An 18767-nucleotide genomic window follows, 5' to 3' on the forward strand; every position below is an offset into this window, starting at 1 on the left:
ATATTTCCCTGGGGAGGGAGGAGGCAGTCCATTTAGCAAGTAATCAAGTAATCTTATGAAGTGAAATGAATGAAGTGGGGTGGAACTGTTAATCGCCTGCGGAGGCATTTTATCCCATAGGAACCCATTTAAGAGGAATTCTGACGATGTAGGTTATTCTGAGAGACGCTGTGAAAGATCACAGCCTGGCGGGGTGTGAATTGACATGACTGTGGTGCTCTTATTTGCAAAATACATCCTTTTTTTGGGGGGGGGGGGGGGGGGTTTGAATGGCTTTTACATTGGAAAAGAGACACAAGGAAATCAGAAATTGACAAACATGATAACGTTAAACTTCCACATATAGGATCACAGTCAAGAGGGCTGCCTTGATTCCTATTTTTATCAGATTCCATGTCAACTCCACATAACGCATACTCGTATTTCTCAGCTCTGCCATGTCTGTTCACTGTGTGAGAGAAAAGAGTGACAGACTCCATTTTTTTGTGGACAAGTGTGACACGGGCTGCGACTGTTCCCGCTCTCACCATGGTAATGCCTCTCCTAATTAAAATCCATCTGCGGTGTCACCATGAATATCACACAAGATCTGCATCGTGCCATGGGTGCCGTGGTCAAAGCCATGCACAAAATGCCCAAATGTAGGAATTAAAAGTGAAATATGTGTTGTGGGTCGCATTTCTAACGAACATTTTCTTCTTTTTGGGGCTCAGTTCTCAGTTCCTCAGTTCTTCTGGTCAATTTAATCTAGGAATTAATTTCACTTTTTCAAAAAACATGTTACATATCAAAAGTCTCCATGAAATCAAAGTTGAAGGGCTTTTGTACCCAAAGAGATCTCTTACACTACATGTCACCTGCAAACTGGTATGTGTCTTATGGTGGGTGGGACTTCAGGAGTCAGCTGGGTGAAGGACATAAGACAGGGCAGATACACAAAATACAGCCAAGGACACAAAATCGAAAAACGACTAAGCGCCATAAGTAACAGAACAGAGCACAAACAAAAGACGTGGTGAGGATATTATCATCCAAAACATAGAAAACCAGGTGTAAGGGACATATAGGTTGATGTCCCTTCCCATCCTAAGAAGGCTCCAGCCCTTAACAGGGTGACGTGAGTGTAGGAAATGGATGGATGGATGGACGGGTCCAAGATGTCTAAAACCTCTGGAGTTTGGAGATGTTATTACTGCGCAACTACACCATTTCTGCGACGCTTCTGGGGAAGGCTATGGTACAGTCACTTACCTGCTGTTACAGAATGAGCACCTCCAAATGCACAGTGCTTTCATTATGGGAAAGGCTTGTGTTGCCCCACTGAAGTCAGTTACAATTCCAAGAATGGAACTGTTACTGCTTAAAAACCAGCCTTCATTACCACCTGGAGAGTTCCAAACAGCAGACCTGTATGCACAGAGAAGATGGAGACCAGTACATATCTGATCTGTTCTGGAAGCACTGGACAAAGGAGTACCTGCCTCTGTTACAGGAACGACAGAGATGGACTGGGGTCCAGAGAAACCTTGTCGCAGGAGATCTAGTTTTGCTTATGGATAGTACTGCACCTCGTAATTCTTGGATTATGGGACATGTTTTTCAAACCTTTCCGGATCGAAAGGGGTTTGTGCGTCTAATTCGGATTAAAAAAGGGGAAACAGTTGCTTGGACAGACCCATATCCAAGGTGTGTTTGTTGTTGGAGGAGGCAGCATGAGGACTTAGCTGACCTCTTAGGACTTTGTGTTTTCCGGACTTGAACTGGACTTTGTACTAATCGGTCATAGAAAAGACCAGAAGAAAGATTATTCTGTGTGATGACTTATTCATGAACTTGAGCAATTTATTAAACATTTTTGCATTTTCTGAAATTTATGTGATTTATTTATGTCCCCTATTGTATTTGAAATAGGACTTATTTGGTGTGACCTAATAATTCGGGGCTGGTGTGTAAGGGACATATAGGTTGATTATGAGGAGCACAATGAGTATGAGTGTGTGTGTGTTGCAGAGGGGGTGGCTCACATGGGAGTAGGCGTGTGTGCGTGCGGAGGTGTGTGTGCATAAGATGTGAGAGAGTCAGGGTCACGCCACGCCACATTTATTCATTCATCACTTTTTGTATCCGTTTAATCCTCTGGTTTTCATCTTTACATTAATCCATATTTGCTGCGCTGTGATAACTCTGTGCGGTTTGATTATAATAAATGCAACAAAAGCATATTTTGGATCTCAGCGTATCTCTTGCCATAAACCAGTAGCGCGTCACAAATAAAGGAACCTGAGGACCCAACCTTAAACTCTGAGCGGCTAAAAGGTTTGTGTTGGAAGCCGGAACACCAGGCAATGAAAATACAGAAGAAGGAAATGACTGAAAAATACAGATGTGTGACCATAAGGAATTTCCCCCAGATATAAAACAAGGACATGAAGCACAGCTAAAAGAATGCTTAGGGAAGCGGAAAAAGAGAGCAGAAGTAAAGCTGACGAGAATTACATCTTCAAAAAAACCACAAAAATCCACTCATCAGCCGGAAAATATTAAAACCACTGACAACTCAAGTGAGTATCACTGCTCATCTTGTCATGGTGAAATGTTCTGCAGGGAAAACCTGCACCCCGGGATTCACGTGAGGTTTTGACAAAAATTCAATAAGGGAGATCTGATCTCTTCCTCATTCTTGCCACTTGGGCTTTTCCACTGCTGCCGGTCCCATCCCCCCCACAATGTCAAACCATCCACATTAATTATGACATCACTGCTTTGGTCCAGTGGTCTTCTTGCTTTCTTTTTCACCAAACCAATCAGTTTCTCTTCCATCCTCTTTAATCTCACCTCTGCTGTCATTCTCCTTCCAGACCGTGTTTTCCCAGGCATCCCACCTCGTCCCAAACTTAACCGTCTTCCAGTTTCCCAAGATGGGGCCTCAACAGAAGCGTTCCTATCACGCATCATGCCATGTTCCACATTGATGCAGGATTGGGGTCTAACCACCGAACTTTGCTCTAATTCCTTGTACACCAAGCTTTTTCCAGTTAGTGTACACCAATACATTTGTGACAACCTTTCCCCTGATATCTTATTATTGAAATGGATGTTATTTTGGCATTTTCCACATAAATACTGTAACAAAAATTTTTTTTTTAAATCAAATGGCATGAGAACGTGAGCATGCTCAGAAACCACCTGTGTTCTTCAGTCTGCAGCAGAGCGCCTCTGATCAGTATCATCTGCGTAGCAAGTGTAAGTGATAACTGAAGGACTTGTACAGTGATATCAGTAACAAAGCAACAGTCTGCTAATTCATAGCTTCACTCTGAATGTGGCACAAACACCTTCACGATTAAAGTCAAATATTTGCATACTTTTTCTGATGATCAACACTTCTGCGCAGGTTGAGAATGATAACATAAGAATCTTTAAATAAACAAAGCAAGTTGGCAGACTATCAGCTAATTCCACCAAGACCTTGGCACTGAGTGTATGAATTTTGGATTACGATTACTGCACTGCAGAAGGTGAAAAGCACGTTTTTTTGTTTGCTTGTTGTTGTTTTTTCTACCGGAAAGCCAAGCCTCCACAAGTCAGTTCCTGATGATGTCCAACTCAACAGGAAAACAGAGGGGAAGACTCAAGGCAGATATGCAACAAGTAATCCGCCTTTGATGCTTTTTTGGCTGGTTTTACAGACATGGATTAGATGAGCTTGATCCTACACTGAAGCAGGCTTTCAGCTGAAAAAGGCTCTAAGTCGGGGCACGTCTGTGAGACTGGCCCCTTAAGTGTTTGGAGAATTATCATCATTTGTTTCCATTTCCACGGTGCTCAAGTGGAACTTAAGTATTTTCACATCAGTGCTGTTTCTGTGGGGCCATAAAACATTTATTTCTTGCTCACATCTTAATGTCTTTTATGCAGTAAAATCAATTGTGAGCTGCTGGTCTTTCACACTTGGGTTCAATCTTATTTCTTTTCATCTGGCATAGAAAGCTGGCGATGTGAGCTGCTCCTTAAATTTTTGTCCTGCACACCGAATTCCATGAGAACTATCAGATCTGTCAATTGGAATTAACACACGATACAGCAAATATGACTGCAGTTTTGCTCTGATCTAACTACTGAACAGAAGTGTTGTTGGTTATTGCTGATGACTGATGTAAGACTTAAATCACCGCATGATCCACTGAAATAAGATGTCAGCGAGCGGGAGTAAATAAAAAATGCAATTCTATCTCTGTATCTAGGCCTCACATGTTTTCTGCACCGTCTGGAGTCCCTACTGAAAGTGAAAGTGTGTCATGTAGCTTATGCAGCCAACAGCTACTGCTCCTGAGCCGTTCTGGGTATTGAGGATTGCATAAACCAAACCTACATGCAGTGAGAAAATGGCTTCAAATCAGTGTTTGTGTGTGTGTGTAGCTCCTCCTATGGTTCCCTCGCTCCCTGACAACTGAAGCCTGAGCATCTCTGAAGACTTGCACCATGGGGAGCCTTGTTTTGCATTACCATTAAAGACACATATGTGGTGTGAGAGGCTGTAAAGTCGCATCCACACACGGGATCAAAAACTACGCCTACGTTGTGTGAGCAGACTGTGACAACTTGCAGTGTTTCTGTGGATGCCTTTGCTGACTGTTTTAAAAGGTTTTTTTTTTTTTCCCCTGCATGTTTTGGAAAAACACATCCACATAGGATGAGGATAAGACAGTGCAGGAGACAGCAGCATCGCAGATTTCTGCAGTGCATCTCATTTTCCTAAGCGGAAGCTTCCTGAGCAGTGTCTAGGAAGCATTTGTCACAATGTGAGGGGTTCTGGCGTGTTTTCGCATCAGAGCACATCACCTGTGGGAGAGAGAAACCAGCAGAAACCAGAGAAACCGCATGCGGCGTCTTCAGTAGGGTACAAATGTTCTTTGCTATCATTTCTGGCAGTGTGCTACACTTGACAGGCACTCGTTAAGATTTTTTTACTTTGACTAATACAATGGCAGGGTAAGTTTTGTATGTTATATTTCATACAAGACATCTCCTTTATCCTGACACAAAGGCTTAGCCCACACGAGGAAACAGCAGAGCACCACTGGTGAGTAAAGACTGCAAGGCCGAGTGTCAGCACCGGAGCAAACAGAGAAACTTGGCTCCGGAGCAACATCTCACTCAGCAGCTGGTGACCAATCCAATCAGATATGGTTGAAAAACTTGCCTCCCCCTCCCCCCTCCCCCTCCACCCACCCACATCCCTTTTCTTCTCTCATTATCCTCCGTGCATCTTGATTCACGTCTCCAGCAGTTAAACGTGGGTGATTGCCTGTTTTAATCATCGCGGATTCGGATGAGTCACAGTTTAATTGATAACAACGGCAGAAACTGAGATGAAAAATATCTTTAGTTTGCTACTTACTTCACGTGTTTTCAGAGCCGACGCAAATTTCAAAAACGCTAGAAATGAATGGCATTCCCTGAACGCATCTCACGTTTTTCATCTTAAGTCGGAACTTGACGACAGCAACAAGGGGTTCGCTGACATGAAACAAAGTCATTTTTATTTGATCCAGCAAACAGACAAAAACAATGCTGAGGACGTTCTTCTACGTTCCTCGTCACAATGTAAGAACACTAGAGTGACAGACAACATTCACACATCGGACAGCTGGTTTTCATCTGGCATTATCGTCTGTACATGTTTACAACTTGAAAAAGTAATAAAACCATCTCCACCGTGAAGTTTTGCCATAACAATTAGAAGAAAAAAATATGTACGTGCTGCTGTAAAACAGTATCACAAGGCACAGTACGGTCAGTTAACTCTAAAGTTTACAGTGCTTTAATAGATTCTGGTTTAAAAACACAGGTCTGGTCATACAAAAGCCCTGCAGGAACTGATGCAGAGATATGCCCCCTCGACTGGCAAAATTTCAAATTCACCGCTAAAATGTGCACCATATCAAATTAGCACGCAAAATAATGCCATAGAAAAAATGCTTTTTAAGGCCAGGGCGTGGTTAGAAAATATATCGCAACGTGGCGACAATAAATAACGCTTTTTAATGACAAGATCAAATATTTCCTAAGTGCACAGGCTCAGGGGATAAACTGGTGGGAAATGACAGCCGTCCTTCTTCCAAGTGTTCAACGCATCAAACCAGAAAAGCTCTCTAAATGGGCAGTTTTAGGCTGATCTTGGTAAATCAGCTTACTGGTGGAAGACCGCGAAGTCTTACTTTACAGGAAGCTAAGAGAACGAGAGGATGTAAGATTGCTGGCGGCCATTAATTCAGGAAACTTGTTTCAAGCCAAGCATGTAGTGCGTTTACAATTAAGACCACGATCAGTCAAATTTAATAGCCCCTTTAAGCCTTAGAACACTTCATACAGTCATGAGACAGATATGCTCCTTCTCGTTATGAAATAATTAATCCCCACCGGTCATTTGGTCCAATGTACTACTCATAATCCTAACAAAAAAAACGATGGGACTACTGGGATCTGAAGCCCAGTATTTATGTCTATATTTCAATAAACTTGGAACTGATTCTCCGCTTCCATCCAACGTAATACAGCTATCTAATGGTACTGTCTTCCAAAGCGCTGCACAGTGCAATAAATCCTTAAATGTATGTGCATAATGGCAAATACAGAATTCAGTGAGGTCTCTTTGGGGGTGCAGAATGTGAGCTCATACATTCAGGAGTTATCATCTCCCGGCAACAGCATCACACATTGCTATCCATTCATTACATTTGGCAAATAAAGGTGTTCTCATTCTGCTCAAGTCCCAGCTATTGTACTAGAAAAATTTCTCCACTTATCGTATTGAGGATATTTGAATCAATAGCAAAAATCCATTTCAGCACGATGGCGCCCGAACATCAATTCCTGACAAAACTCTCAAGACTGATGGGCCAGCAGCATGTGAAGGTTAACGGTAAGGAAAGGGGCACAAATTGCTTCATTCATTCGCCTCCATTATCTGATTGTGCTGTCAAAAAATGTGCTCTCGCCGACTTCTGTTCCTCGCGTGTACAACTGCTCATCGGTGGAGATTAGACGAGCGCACCATTGACACAGAGAGGAAATAAGAGGCAATGAAGGGCTGGGAAAGGTCCAGAAAATCTATCAGTAAGCCATCTGGCATCCCAGTACATCCAAGAACATCCCAGCACTCTGGAGACACCAGCAACTGTCTGCTCCTCTGCATAGCCTGAGGGACAGCCACACAAGTAACCAAGACTCCAGTTCGGATGGATCTGAAAGCCGTCTGATTGTGACAGATGACAACTGAAGCAGCGCACACAAATCACTACAACCCACCAGAGTTAAACATATTCTCTCAAGGTAAAGATCCCGTGCGATATAGTCTGGATACTTTGTTAGCCCCTTAACTACTGTTCTTTCTGTCTCACTGAGGCACAGGATATACATTAAGTAAGATGTTCCTCTTGGTTTTATTACCATGTTACAAAATATTAATTTTTTTTATATATCAGGCACTTTCTTGGCTTCAAGTAGACAAATAAGATGAGGAGCGAGAACCATTATTGTTGTTTTAGTGTATTCAGTTGTACCTACCAGCATAAACTACATAAACTGCCGTTAATCAGAGGCTAACGTTTGTCATGGAGCTTTGAAACAACCCAGTAACACAGAACCTAAAATAAACCCAGCTCATTCGTGAGACTAATCCATGAAATGTGGTTACAATCGAGTCATTTTTACCTGCTTGTAAAAAAAAAAAAAAAAAAAAAAAAAAGGACAACGAAATCACACATAGTTGAAACAGTTGAAAAAGTTAGAAAAGATACTACAAAAGCTTGCAAAATGACCCATTCCATTTCAAGCAGTTAAATTTGGAAATTGACTTCGTCCAAAGCAGAACAGACAAACATTTCTCCTGTAATCAGTAGTTTAGAGGATTTAGGCACTGACATTAGTGCACGGTAACACATGGCTTTGTGATAATCCACTGGTAGAAAAGAGGAATCAATCACTCGCAGCTTTCTGAGAGAGTTTCTGCTGAAGACTTGTCACCCTTTCTCATGACAAATAGAGAAGGTGATCAAAGAAAGGATCTAAACAGGGAGGAGCGCTGGCCCCCTCTACAGGAGAAGATGTGAATATCAAATAACAGATGATAAGAGTTATGCAGCACTGTCTTTCTAACATAGATCATTTCAGAGAGCTGAAATGATCTATGTCAGAAAGGACTTCAATGGCAGTGGGGTGGAGAAATGGGAAAACAGGAGAAAATGCCAGCACATGTAGATTATCACTTATTCTCAAGCGTTAGAAAAATGACGCACGTTCCCACGTGCTGTGCTTCTTCAAGCAAAGTGCTTCAAAGGATAAGACATCGTCGGGATCATTTCCTGTTGGTCCAGCTGCTGCACGAAAAATGTGCAGAAGTTTAAGGTAGGAAGAGAAGCGCAGAGGCCTCCTCATTTGGGCTCCTTTCAGAGCAAGGCAAACATATTAAAAAAAAAAAAAAAAAAAAAAACATTTTGCAAATAAATAAGCTCGCAAACCTCTTGAGAATATGGTGCTTTGGATAAAAAAAAAAAAAAAAGAAGGTGTTTCACATATGCATATCTCAATTTCATCCCGTTACATTCTCTCCTCAAAGAACCACTTTTGGTGGAGGCTGTCAGAGCAGGGTTGGAGCGACGGGGCCGGCGTTCCGTTGTCCGTCTTGTCCACTGCTTGAACACACTTCTGGCTCTGGACATGGAACAGACTCCCATCCTGTAGGGAAACATCAACGACACAATAAGCATATTTCAGAGGTGAAACACGATAGTCATCCCCCTTCCTAAGCATTCGTATTTCCAACAAGTAGTTCCAAGCTGAGTTTTTTAGCATTTCATGTAAAAGGGAACAAAACAGAAGGACACAAGCAGTCTTCTTTGCAGATAACCTCGTCGATCTCCACACCAAGCCACCGTTTCCTTTTGCACATTCACTCCATTCTCGTTCTGTTTTTGCTCCGTTTATTCTCCAATTCTCCGCTCTTCTGCCTCTTACACTCTGCTTACATTTACGCAATCTTTTTCGGATCCATTTACATTTAGATGGCGTGGTTGTGCTGCTGACATCGGCACTAAACCGGCTCCCCAGCGCTGCGGGGTGCTCTCAGAAAGGTGGCCGGGCTGAAGTCGCTTCAGAGAATTCCTCTCTGCTTCAGACCACTTTTAACAAATGAGTTTTACAATCTTTTTTCAGAATGAATTTGTAAAGTAACGACGGCGCTGACTGCACAGTCATTTCTAATCGCCATCATTAACGCAATAATTACATTACACCTTTTTCTTTCCCAGAAAAGAGATCCTAAAACTTCCACTCGCACCACAGTTTCCCTGCCACCATATTGCTCTTTAGCTGAAATTAGTATTTAAAAAAAAAAAAAAATAGAGAAAGCAAAGGCTAAGTAAACATGCATCGCTGACAAACTGTACTTTATATATTACCTTTCGGAAGACAAACTTCTGATCTGTGGGTACGGGCTGTCCCCTTTTTTTGCACAGCTGAACAGTCAAGTAGGTACTGATGCTGTCACCCACGATGCATCCGGCGGGATCCCTTGTGTTGTAGCAGATCTCACCATCCACCGAGTATTCAAAGAACTGACAGAAAGAAGACAGCGGTTGGGGCTTGTCTGTCGTACAAATTGCGCCGTTTCAAAGATAAAAAGGTAAATGGAACCTAAAAGAAAAAAAAAGAAAAAATTGCCTTTCCCCGAAGGTTCATTATTTTTCACTTCGGCTAATTCAAACAGACTTTGTGTTTCATTTTTGTCGTCTTACATTTACACCAGAATGTCATCTTAGTCACCGTGCATGCATGTGTGTGTGTGTGTGTGTGTGCCTGAATGTATGTGTATGAGTCAGAAAAGAGGCAGTGAGAAGCAAGCACAGTGTACATAGAGATGGTGTATGTGCCTGTTTGTTTGCAGTCTAAGAATGTAAATTGTGATTCAACAGCATGCAGAGCACTCCCATAAGGCAGACAGCACAGCACTCTGTAGAATCCATTTTCTGCAAAGATGACATCAGTGTGCATCCACAGAGGGGTTCTGGAGTACCGATGTTAAATTTCACAATGTCCCCCGGCTTGCCGACGATCACAGAGGAAACAGAATTGGGAAAATGCGCTCTGCCCTTGGTTCAATGGAGCCAACGTGTTTGGCAACCTGGGATAGATAGTCGAGTGCATTATTCCTGGGTTTGTGAAGGCACTACCAAAAATCCGTCTCTCATAAAAGAGTAGGGTTACGGCAGCTACTCGTGACGAGGAAGAGGGAGGGAGGGTCTGTTCTAATGTTAAAAAGACATGAAATGGTTCAGAGAAGGAGGCAGAATAAACACAAAGCCGACAAGTAAATGTGTTCAGACCTATAGGGACTACCTTATCGAGAACCATTTTATGCAACTGCTAAAAAAAAAAAACATGCAGGTACAGAATCATGCGACCGAATTAAAGGATTAAAGGTTTGAAATTAAACTTATATACGGGTTGTAAAAGTAAACGAGGGCACAGAACTTGCCCTGTTTCAGAGTGCGTACAAGACAGAGATTTATAAACTACATCTGTACTAAGAGGGGCGATGTGTGTCTTAGGATTGTGTGTTGATGTCAGCTGCAGCCACAGTTAAATTTCAAACTAAGAAAAAGGTTTAGGCATGCCTTAAAGCACTCTCGATATCCATTTTATTAACAGTGTAATAACCAACTAGCCCTTTGGTTTACATGTCAACGGTGTGATTTCTTTACTTCTTTTTTTTTTAAGCACGGGACCAAATCAACCACCAATCAAACCCAACTGGCATGCAAGGTAGGTTTAGCATCCAAATGAACTACTTCACTAAGCTTATATCAGCAGAGCTCTCTTCCCTGGTGGAGAAAGAAGAAGTCAACAACAAACTAAAGTGCAGGTGACCTTTTGAATGACAACGTAAGTAAATTTCATGGCTTATGGCCTGAAAAGCGGATGTTCCTTACCTGGTTCTGACCCATGCCGTGACATGGGTAGAGGATGACCCTTTGGCCCACCAGCATGTGGTCGTCTACAGGGTTGTAGTCAAAGCAGTAGTTGGTCTTGCCCCTGTTTTTCAGCTTGCAAATAGCAGTCAAACCAATGAATAATTTGAAGCTAATCAAGGAAAATAATTCAAGGGTGATAAAACGTTCTTTAAAGGGGACAAATGATGGAGGGAAAAGAAAAAAAAGAAGAAAAAAATAAAAAATAAAAATAAAAATAAAAATCACTCGATCTTTGTGGTTGAGGTCATATGTTTGGGTGTCTGAAGTCACTAATAACTCAAAAACTCAGAAAGACAGGCCGCTGGCAGCTAGTTTTGGGCCCGATATTTCTGAAAATGTGTCATTCAGAAGGCCATTCAGACCTCCAGAGAAACTCTAAACACTTAACAAGGTTATCCAGCTCATTTCCTCACTAATTCCACCGAACTTCAGACGATCCTGCGTACGTTGTACCTTGGAAATGGGAGGATACAATCTTATTTTGTTCTTGCTTTTTGGTTTGATATTAACATCAAATCTCATCACTAGTTAAATAGCACACTTAACATCATAAATAAACGAGTCAATAATGCTCTGTGGGTACTTTGTTTAATGTTTTCTATCCTGACAAGGTGATTTGACTGCCAACTGGCAACCAATAAGTGACGGAGGAATTATGACTATTTTTCTTATCAACCAACTAGCAGCCATTATGTTCTGTGGTGAGCATTTTTAAACTTTGGGCAGTTCATCACATGACTCTTGTAGAGACTGTGCCAAAAAGAGGGATCAGCAGCCTACCAGCTGCCCATGGTCAAACTGCAGATGAGGGAAATTAAGCATCTGAGAATAGTTGTGCGGTCTTAAGTTTTCCGACTATTTATTGTATGCTCTCTCATACCGGAATAACATGGCCCAGGGGTTATTAAGCAACACAGATCTCAAAAGAGGCAGACCCTGAGGAAGAGAGGGGCAGAGGGGAGTTGAGCTGAAAATGATCAGCCTGAAAAGAAGTGTAGCTATCTGGAAGAAAAAAAAATAGCTGCTGTAGTGTGTATTTGTGCTATTTCGCCTTTAAATGAAGCGCATACCTTCATCATTATCGTTATTATTTTGTAGTTAAATGTAACTGGTGCCTAACAGTTCATCACAACACTTTCGAATGGTTTAAAGAATTCTTACCATTCCAAACATGCCTGGCCGATCGTGTGGCACGTAGATTTCCGGGTAAATATTATCCAGATACCAGTTGAAGCTCTTACAGCCCAGATTCTCTCGAAGCCTCTTTCGCTCCGTCACATCTCCAAAGGCCTCCTAAAAACCAAAAGTGACAGTTCCACTTTAATGTTTTAGCTTTACTTCTCTGCCTCTGCGAAGCGTAGATCAAAGATAACGTATATGCATATTGCATGATGATCATAACAAGAAAGCTGCTGTGTCAGACTGCACGTGTTCTTAGCATAGCGCTGCACTGCAAGGGTATACACCGGCACCATCTGTAATTGCTCGATGCATGTATGAAATCATAATACCTGTCAAAACATAACAAACCCTCAAACAATCAGGCCTTTGAAGAGTGAACCGCTCCGAAATCCTTGTTAAACAAGAGCAGGAGGATCTGTGGTATCTGGGAATCGTACAGTGGACTGTGTGTGTACAGTCCATGCTATTGTCAACATTTATGCATATAGAGTTACACACAAACACAGTATCACACTGACCAAGATTAGCTGATTACGATCACTTTGCTTTGCCGGTGAACATATGCTCGCCACTCCTTCATTGCTGGAAGAAGGGCTTAGAAGCGCAGCAGGATGATGGATGTTGGTGGTTTGCCCAAACACAGCTCTAATTGGCTTTTCATCAGTTTAGTGGCCATGAGACAGATTCGAATAGGAAGGGGTCTTTTATCACTGGCAAACACCAGCGTTGCCGATCAGAGGACAACAAGCGCCGGTGCAGCCGTGCAACCCACTTCAGCATGTTGAGTCGATGAGATGTAAATGAAGGACAAGTACAAGTCTCAAAAGAGGAGCAAAGGCTGATGTGGGCTCACAGAACACAACCTAAAGAGGCAACAAGAAGCCAATGTGGTGGGAACGGCCCAGTGAGGTCAAAGCTAGTAAAAATTCAATGCAAAAACAAAAAAAAAGTATCAAGCCTTCTTACAGATGTTTCCAGACCCGGGCCTTTTGTCGATCTCATTCCTGAAATGTTTACGCTGTAACATAACGAATCACTTTGCTTCGGTTTTATTCTGCTCAACAAAGAATTGTAAAGAAAAAGAAAAGGACGCCACGCCATTTTTTGCTCTGCGGGGGACCAAAGGGGACTGTGTTGTAGGATGCCACGGCGACATAGAATAGACCAGTTGAAAGTGAGCCATGAATGTATAAGACCAACTCAAGTTATCTGAATCAAAAGTTTGGAACCACATTAAGGCCGAAGGTGGAGATCAAACTTAGGCAGGTAAAACCTCAATCTACCTACGTCTCGCTGATCTTATTCAGAGAAAATCTACAAATTCTGAATCAAAATATCAGAAACAGACGCAAGAAAATGCAAGAAATAAGGAAAATAAATGATAAGAAATAAATGGAACTATTTTTGAAAAACTACTTACAGAAAAATCCATACCTGCCTACATGTAAGGCAAAAAAGAAGATTGGCAGCTGTGCCTGGTTGGAGGTTGTAGCGCATTACCTTTTTGGCGAGGCCTCCTCCTCTCAGGGAGATGAGCGCCACCTGATCTGTGCTTGGAGAGCTTCTCCTCTTAACTACACTGTCACACTCTTGCCTGTGCATGCACACACACAAAGGCAGGACACCCCATGAGTTAGCACTGATCTCACCCTGTCAAGGACAGGTGGGTGACACCCACTGGATCCAAGTGACACGGGAAGGTGGTAATCACACACCGGAATGCCCTAACACCCCTGTCACCTCGAGTGTCTGCCGCTCACGTATCCCGAGAGTCACTTAATCAGGGCAGCTTTTACGCCACAGCGAGAGCGCGCCGTGCGAGCGTGTGTGTCATTTCTGAGAGGAAAGGGCACACGGAATTATTTGAATGCGTGCGTGGGGGGACTAGAGTTTATCCATCGGTGATATAGAGTTTTGTGTAGCTGCAAAAAAAAAAAAAAAAGGAAAATGCTGCCTTCACAATACATCACAATACATTGGCTCCAAAGCCCTCTCAAACCATCATTGTAGCTGTGTTTGATACCACTCAAGCACCGCTCACATCGCCTGCGCAGGACTCACCAGTCGTGCATGGGGGTTGCGATGGTAGTAGACCTCCTTGTATTCATCCATCCAGACCTCAGCCGCCCTCACGCTGTTTGCCAACGCTTTTCCCCGGGAGTAAGGAGCCTTTTTGGGAAACACGTGACCCACGTGGGAGCACGGGTGGACCTCCAAGCTGCCCCCACATTGCCAAATCTAAGAGACATCAAACCACCCCACCACGAGGATTTGGTTAGCAGTGACTCAATCAGGAAAGCACAACGCACACGTCTTGTGGAGGAGCTTAGAAACAGAAAGGCTGTTTTGTTTTTAGAGAGACACGTTTTTGGTTCCTTCCCTTGGGGGGAACACTGCAGTAATTGTAGAAAAAAAAGGATGTTCAAATTCTTTTTTTGTAATTGAGGTATTACACTCTTGAGCCTGTTTTCACTGGCTGTGTTGACACAATGCTTTCACTGTGATTTGCAGAGGAAATCGCCACATGGTTGTTGGGGAATTTAAACCAGACGTGAATGTGTTGTTTTGTGCTGTATGTTGTGAGTAGTCGGCTTGGTGCTAAAAGCAGTTTGGACACAGCGTGCTGAATGTGCCTAAACACATAAACTTCGCAGAATACATTTAATTACATGACGCTCTGCATACACAATTAATATAAGAAGGATTTGTTACCCTGAAAGAGAATTCCAGGTTCTCTCCTCCCCACACCTCCATCCCTGTGTCATATGTCCCCAGGTAATGGAAATAGCTCTTGCTCACAGAAAACAAACCACCTGCCATAGTAGGAGACCTAAAGAAAAAGACAACAGATCACACCATAATGTCACTAACCTGTTGAAAGACATATGTCAGTCCAGGATTTCATGCCGTATCTAACTCCAGTCTCTTTTTCTGAAGAGTCCTGCAAACGCACCTGATGACGTCAGTGGGCGAGCGACGGCGTTTCTGCTCATGTTCTGGGACAGAATGCCAGGTAAAGACCAGCCGCCAGTCAAACCCCCCAATCTGAGGTTCACCAGAGTTGCCCAAGTACTCGAAGGTGTTCCAGTCTATCACGTCAATGACGGGACACACCACAGCCATCGGCTCCTCTTTGATCCTTGTGGAGAAAGGGAAGAAAAGCTGTTGACGGGGAGGCTTGGGGGGGGGTTTACAAAGACATTTGTACTTGTGCTGCACTTGCACCGAAGACAGCGATTATTGGAGCCACAGGATCTGAGTCAGCTACAGAACAGCCGGCCGATAGAGCGTCAACGTTTTGCTCTGTGACAGCTGAACGCAAAATCCTTTCTTAAAGCCGCACCGGGAAAAAGGAGTCTGTTTTCTCACCTGTGGAGCAGGGGCTCTAACCAACCCTCGTGGCATTCGCAGTGGCAATCAAGGAATGTGAGCACATCGCCGGTGGTAATGGAAGCCCCGAGCAGCCGGGCCCGCACCAGCCCCTCCCTCTTTGTAGCCCGGATCAGACGCACCTTCCTCAAACCTGAGAGGTACTTCTCCAATGGCTCCTTCAGGTGAGCTTCGGGAAATCAAACAGATGAGCCAAAACAAAACATAGAAAAAAAAATCTGTTATCTGCATGACAAGCATAACTGTACTGAGATCGGGTTTCTTTCCAAACATTGCGTCTAATGTTAGACGAATAAATGAAGATCAAGCACAGCAGAAAAACTCTAATCTGATGCTGCTTTTATTCAGCAGGTAACGCTTGCAAACAAAGGCGAGTGTTCAAGCAAATGTAATACACAATTAACTCCGAAGCTGGTGGTCCACACACCCTCAGTGGGCTTGATAATATTTGCAGCTCCTTTGTTGATTTTTGGAGAGGTAAAAAAAAAAAAAAAAAGAAAAAGATTTTTGCTCAACATTTCATCAAAATATCAAATGTTTTATAGCTTTTATTGTGAAATATTGAGTATTATATTAATGTATATTGTAATGGTTTAATGTATATGTACATGTCTGCATGTCTCTAGACACCGATTGAGAACATATCCTTGTTTACTGCCTTAAAAAGAAACAGTCATTAACATCCTTCTTTGGTGTTGAACTGTTGAGGAGTGACATGTTGACTATGTGCAACCAGTATCTGGGTGAGGCAGGTATTGTGTCATTTATAGGTTTACGATCCAAACGGTTTGAGAACCCCTCCCTTAAAAAAAACGTTTACACTCCTGTGTGGAGCACGTTCTGGAACTGATGCCAAACAGAAGAAAAGGATATCCTCGAGATTAAATCCTGTTTGAGTTAATTGAAAACAGGCCAGGGAATGCAATTCTCTTTCATTTTCCATGTTATATATATACGACAGGATAACAAAGATGCGTGGCATTCCATTATACCAGCAATGCAATCAACTTTCACTTCAAGATTATCTCCGGTTCTGCATACGCATTCTTAAGAAAACATTGATGTCGATATGGACTATCTTGATATCTACAAGACAACATTTCCGTTTTCCTCCTATCAGTTTTACATTTGATACTAGCTTCCAGTGTCTCTATTTGAGCTCCCTTTTTGCCACTCTCTCCACCTCCCGCGACCCAGCTGACAAACCAATCTGCCAGTGTGCTCCCATACGAGTATCTCTAACGACCTCTCTCTTTCAGAACTGTCAAACAGCCTGCATTCCAGCACACGTCCGTCTCCGGCGTGTGCATTCTCCTCGCCGACTGTGCCTCTACCTCTGTCACTGTAGTCGTCCACCAGCACCACCTCTTTGAGCAGCACGTCTGGGGACGTCTCCAGCACGCTGTGGACTGTCCTCAGCAGGGTGGACCAGGCCTCGTTGTAGAAGGCGATGACCACAGAGGTTGTTGGTAAAGTCCTGTAGTCGTACTTCAGCTCTCTGCAACTAAGATGAGAAAAAGGAGATCGTGAACACAATGGGTCATGATAATAAATAGTAAGGGGGCTAATACCTCACTAGTACTATTTGGAGAGCCACATCAACCCAGTAGCATGTACTAAATTAAGTTATAACATCGCTGTGGTATCCCAACTCTATTAATCCCCACTAAACGTTCTCACTATAAGTGCTTTTCAAGTGTAATGGTTGGCATCACTAAAATAGTTGCTTACAGTGGGTTCCATCTTTCTGGCAGCCTGCGGTGCAGTGACACTTTGTCACTGACATATATGTTAATCTGGTGCTTCTTGAGACTTTCCTCCTCTTTTCTTTTCTCCTCTTCGTTCAGATTCAGTTTCACGGGTCTCCCTATTTCTCCCAGAGCATTCAAATCCAAGGGAGGCTTCTCGTACACGGGTCTCTTAAGCTGTTCATCTCCCACGTCCAGCTCAACGGGGGCTTCTCGTGGATTTGAGTCGCTAACCTCCACGGAGTTGTGCCTGAAAAAGATCACATATCCCACTAAAGTGACTCCAACGAGGAAAAGAAGCAACTTGGGTCGATTCCGTCTTCCGCGTGCTGCCATCATGTCCCTTCCTTCCAAGGATCTGCCAAGTGTGGACGACGTCTCATGCCTTTCAGCGACTGAATTATGCTGGCCAAGTGATTATTTCGGTTTTAACAGCATCGTTGCGTTTCTGCTCGACCACCTCAAGTTTATTCCTCATACTCTCGAGCAAATTACGAGCCGTGGATGCATAGAGTGGTCGTTCACTGTGTAATCCCAACTGAGAGGGAAGTCACTGTTAAATTACTCCTTAACCGGAACCTCAAATACTTTTTCCTCGGAGGCAATCGGGTAAGACACTCCTATTGCTGGACCCTCTCCAACTGTGTGCTAAGCAAGTGTCAAAAAGGTTAACAAACTCGGATTTGACTAGCTAATGGTTATCTCTCCGGGTTGGTTAGCTACTTAATCTGTACCAGACGGAAATAAATAGGGGTCAAATAAAGCTCCGGAAATTGAGGAAGAAAACTGAGTACTTTGATTACGCCTTATCAAATATGCTCATATCGTCTAATTTTGAGCATAATAGTCCGTATCCAGTTACTTCCTTACTCAACAGTACGACTTTCCACGCACATCTCCACAAAGCTTTACAAACATGTACCAACAAACTTTACTTTTCGGGTACTAATTTGAGCTGAAGTTCAAGTGAACTATTAAGCTAACAGAGCTAGCACCTCTATTTCCGGTTGTTGAATATCAAAATAAAAGTCGGCAAACATGCATCGCGCTACATATAATGTTTGTTTTTTTTAATTGAAAGGAATGAAAATAAGACGAAAGGTAGGTTAGGGCGCACCTAATATGAATCTTTACTTAAAACAATGACTTTACGCGTTTTTTGATTATTTCAGTTTCTCTGTATGTGATTTCCCGATCAAGTAGCCCTTTACTTTATAAAGATACATATTGTTACATTTGGTTCAAGGATAGCCACAGAATATGCATAATTTGTATGATGGCACACAATTCGATCATATTTGAACCACAAATGACTAGAAATGCTATTAATCTGGTGGGTAATATCCGGTTTAACAGTTTCGTCGTTTATCGCAGCCCTGTTGGCAGGTAAATCTGTTAAACGGGACAAATTAAA

General features: G+C 42.8%; 1 protein-coding gene across 1 annotated transcript; it reads right to left on the reverse strand.

Moving 5' to 3' along the window:
* Positions 1 to 5526: 5526 nt before the first annotated feature.
* On the reverse strand, positions 5527 to 18280 carry galnt12 (UDP-N-acetyl-alpha-D-galactosamine:polypeptide N-acetylgalactosaminyltransferase 12). The gene is made up of 10 exons (XM_075449370.1): positions 17337 to 18280; positions 16940 to 17109; positions 15585 to 15774; positions 15169 to 15354; positions 14928 to 15045; positions 14277 to 14453; positions 12195 to 12326; positions 10992 to 11105; positions 9462 to 9617; positions 5527 to 8739 (listed from the first exon to the last, which is right to left on the reverse strand). The coding sequence occupies exons 1-10, from the start codon at positions 17690 to 17692 to the stop codon at positions 8602 to 8604; spliced, it is 1737 nt and encodes a 578-aa protein (XP_075305485.1). The 5' UTR covers positions 17693 to 18280; the 3' UTR covers positions 5527 to 8601.
* Positions 18281 to 18767: the final 487 nt, after the last annotated feature.

This window comes from Odontesthes bonariensis, chromosome 18, assembly GCF_027942865.1.
Source record: "Odontesthes bonariensis isolate fOdoBon6 chromosome 18, fOdoBon6.hap1, whole genome shotgun sequence".
NCBI classification, from domain to species: Eukaryota; Metazoa; Chordata; class Actinopteri; order Atheriniformes; family Atherinopsidae; genus Odontesthes; species Odontesthes bonariensis.

Coding starts and splice junctions, on each gene's coding strand:
- galnt12 (XM_075449370.1), bottom strand. CDS start 17,692: ATGATGGCAGCACGCGGAAGACGGAATCGACCCAAGTTGCTTCTTTTC. Junction 15,775..16,939: donor GGACGACTACAGTGACAGAG/GTAGAGGCACAG, acceptor GATTTCCCGAAG/CTCACCTGAAGGAGCCATTG. Junction 15,355..15,584: donor TTAGAGCCCCTGCTCCACAG/GTGAGAAAACAG, acceptor TTTCTCCACAAG/GATCAAAGAGGAGCCGATGG.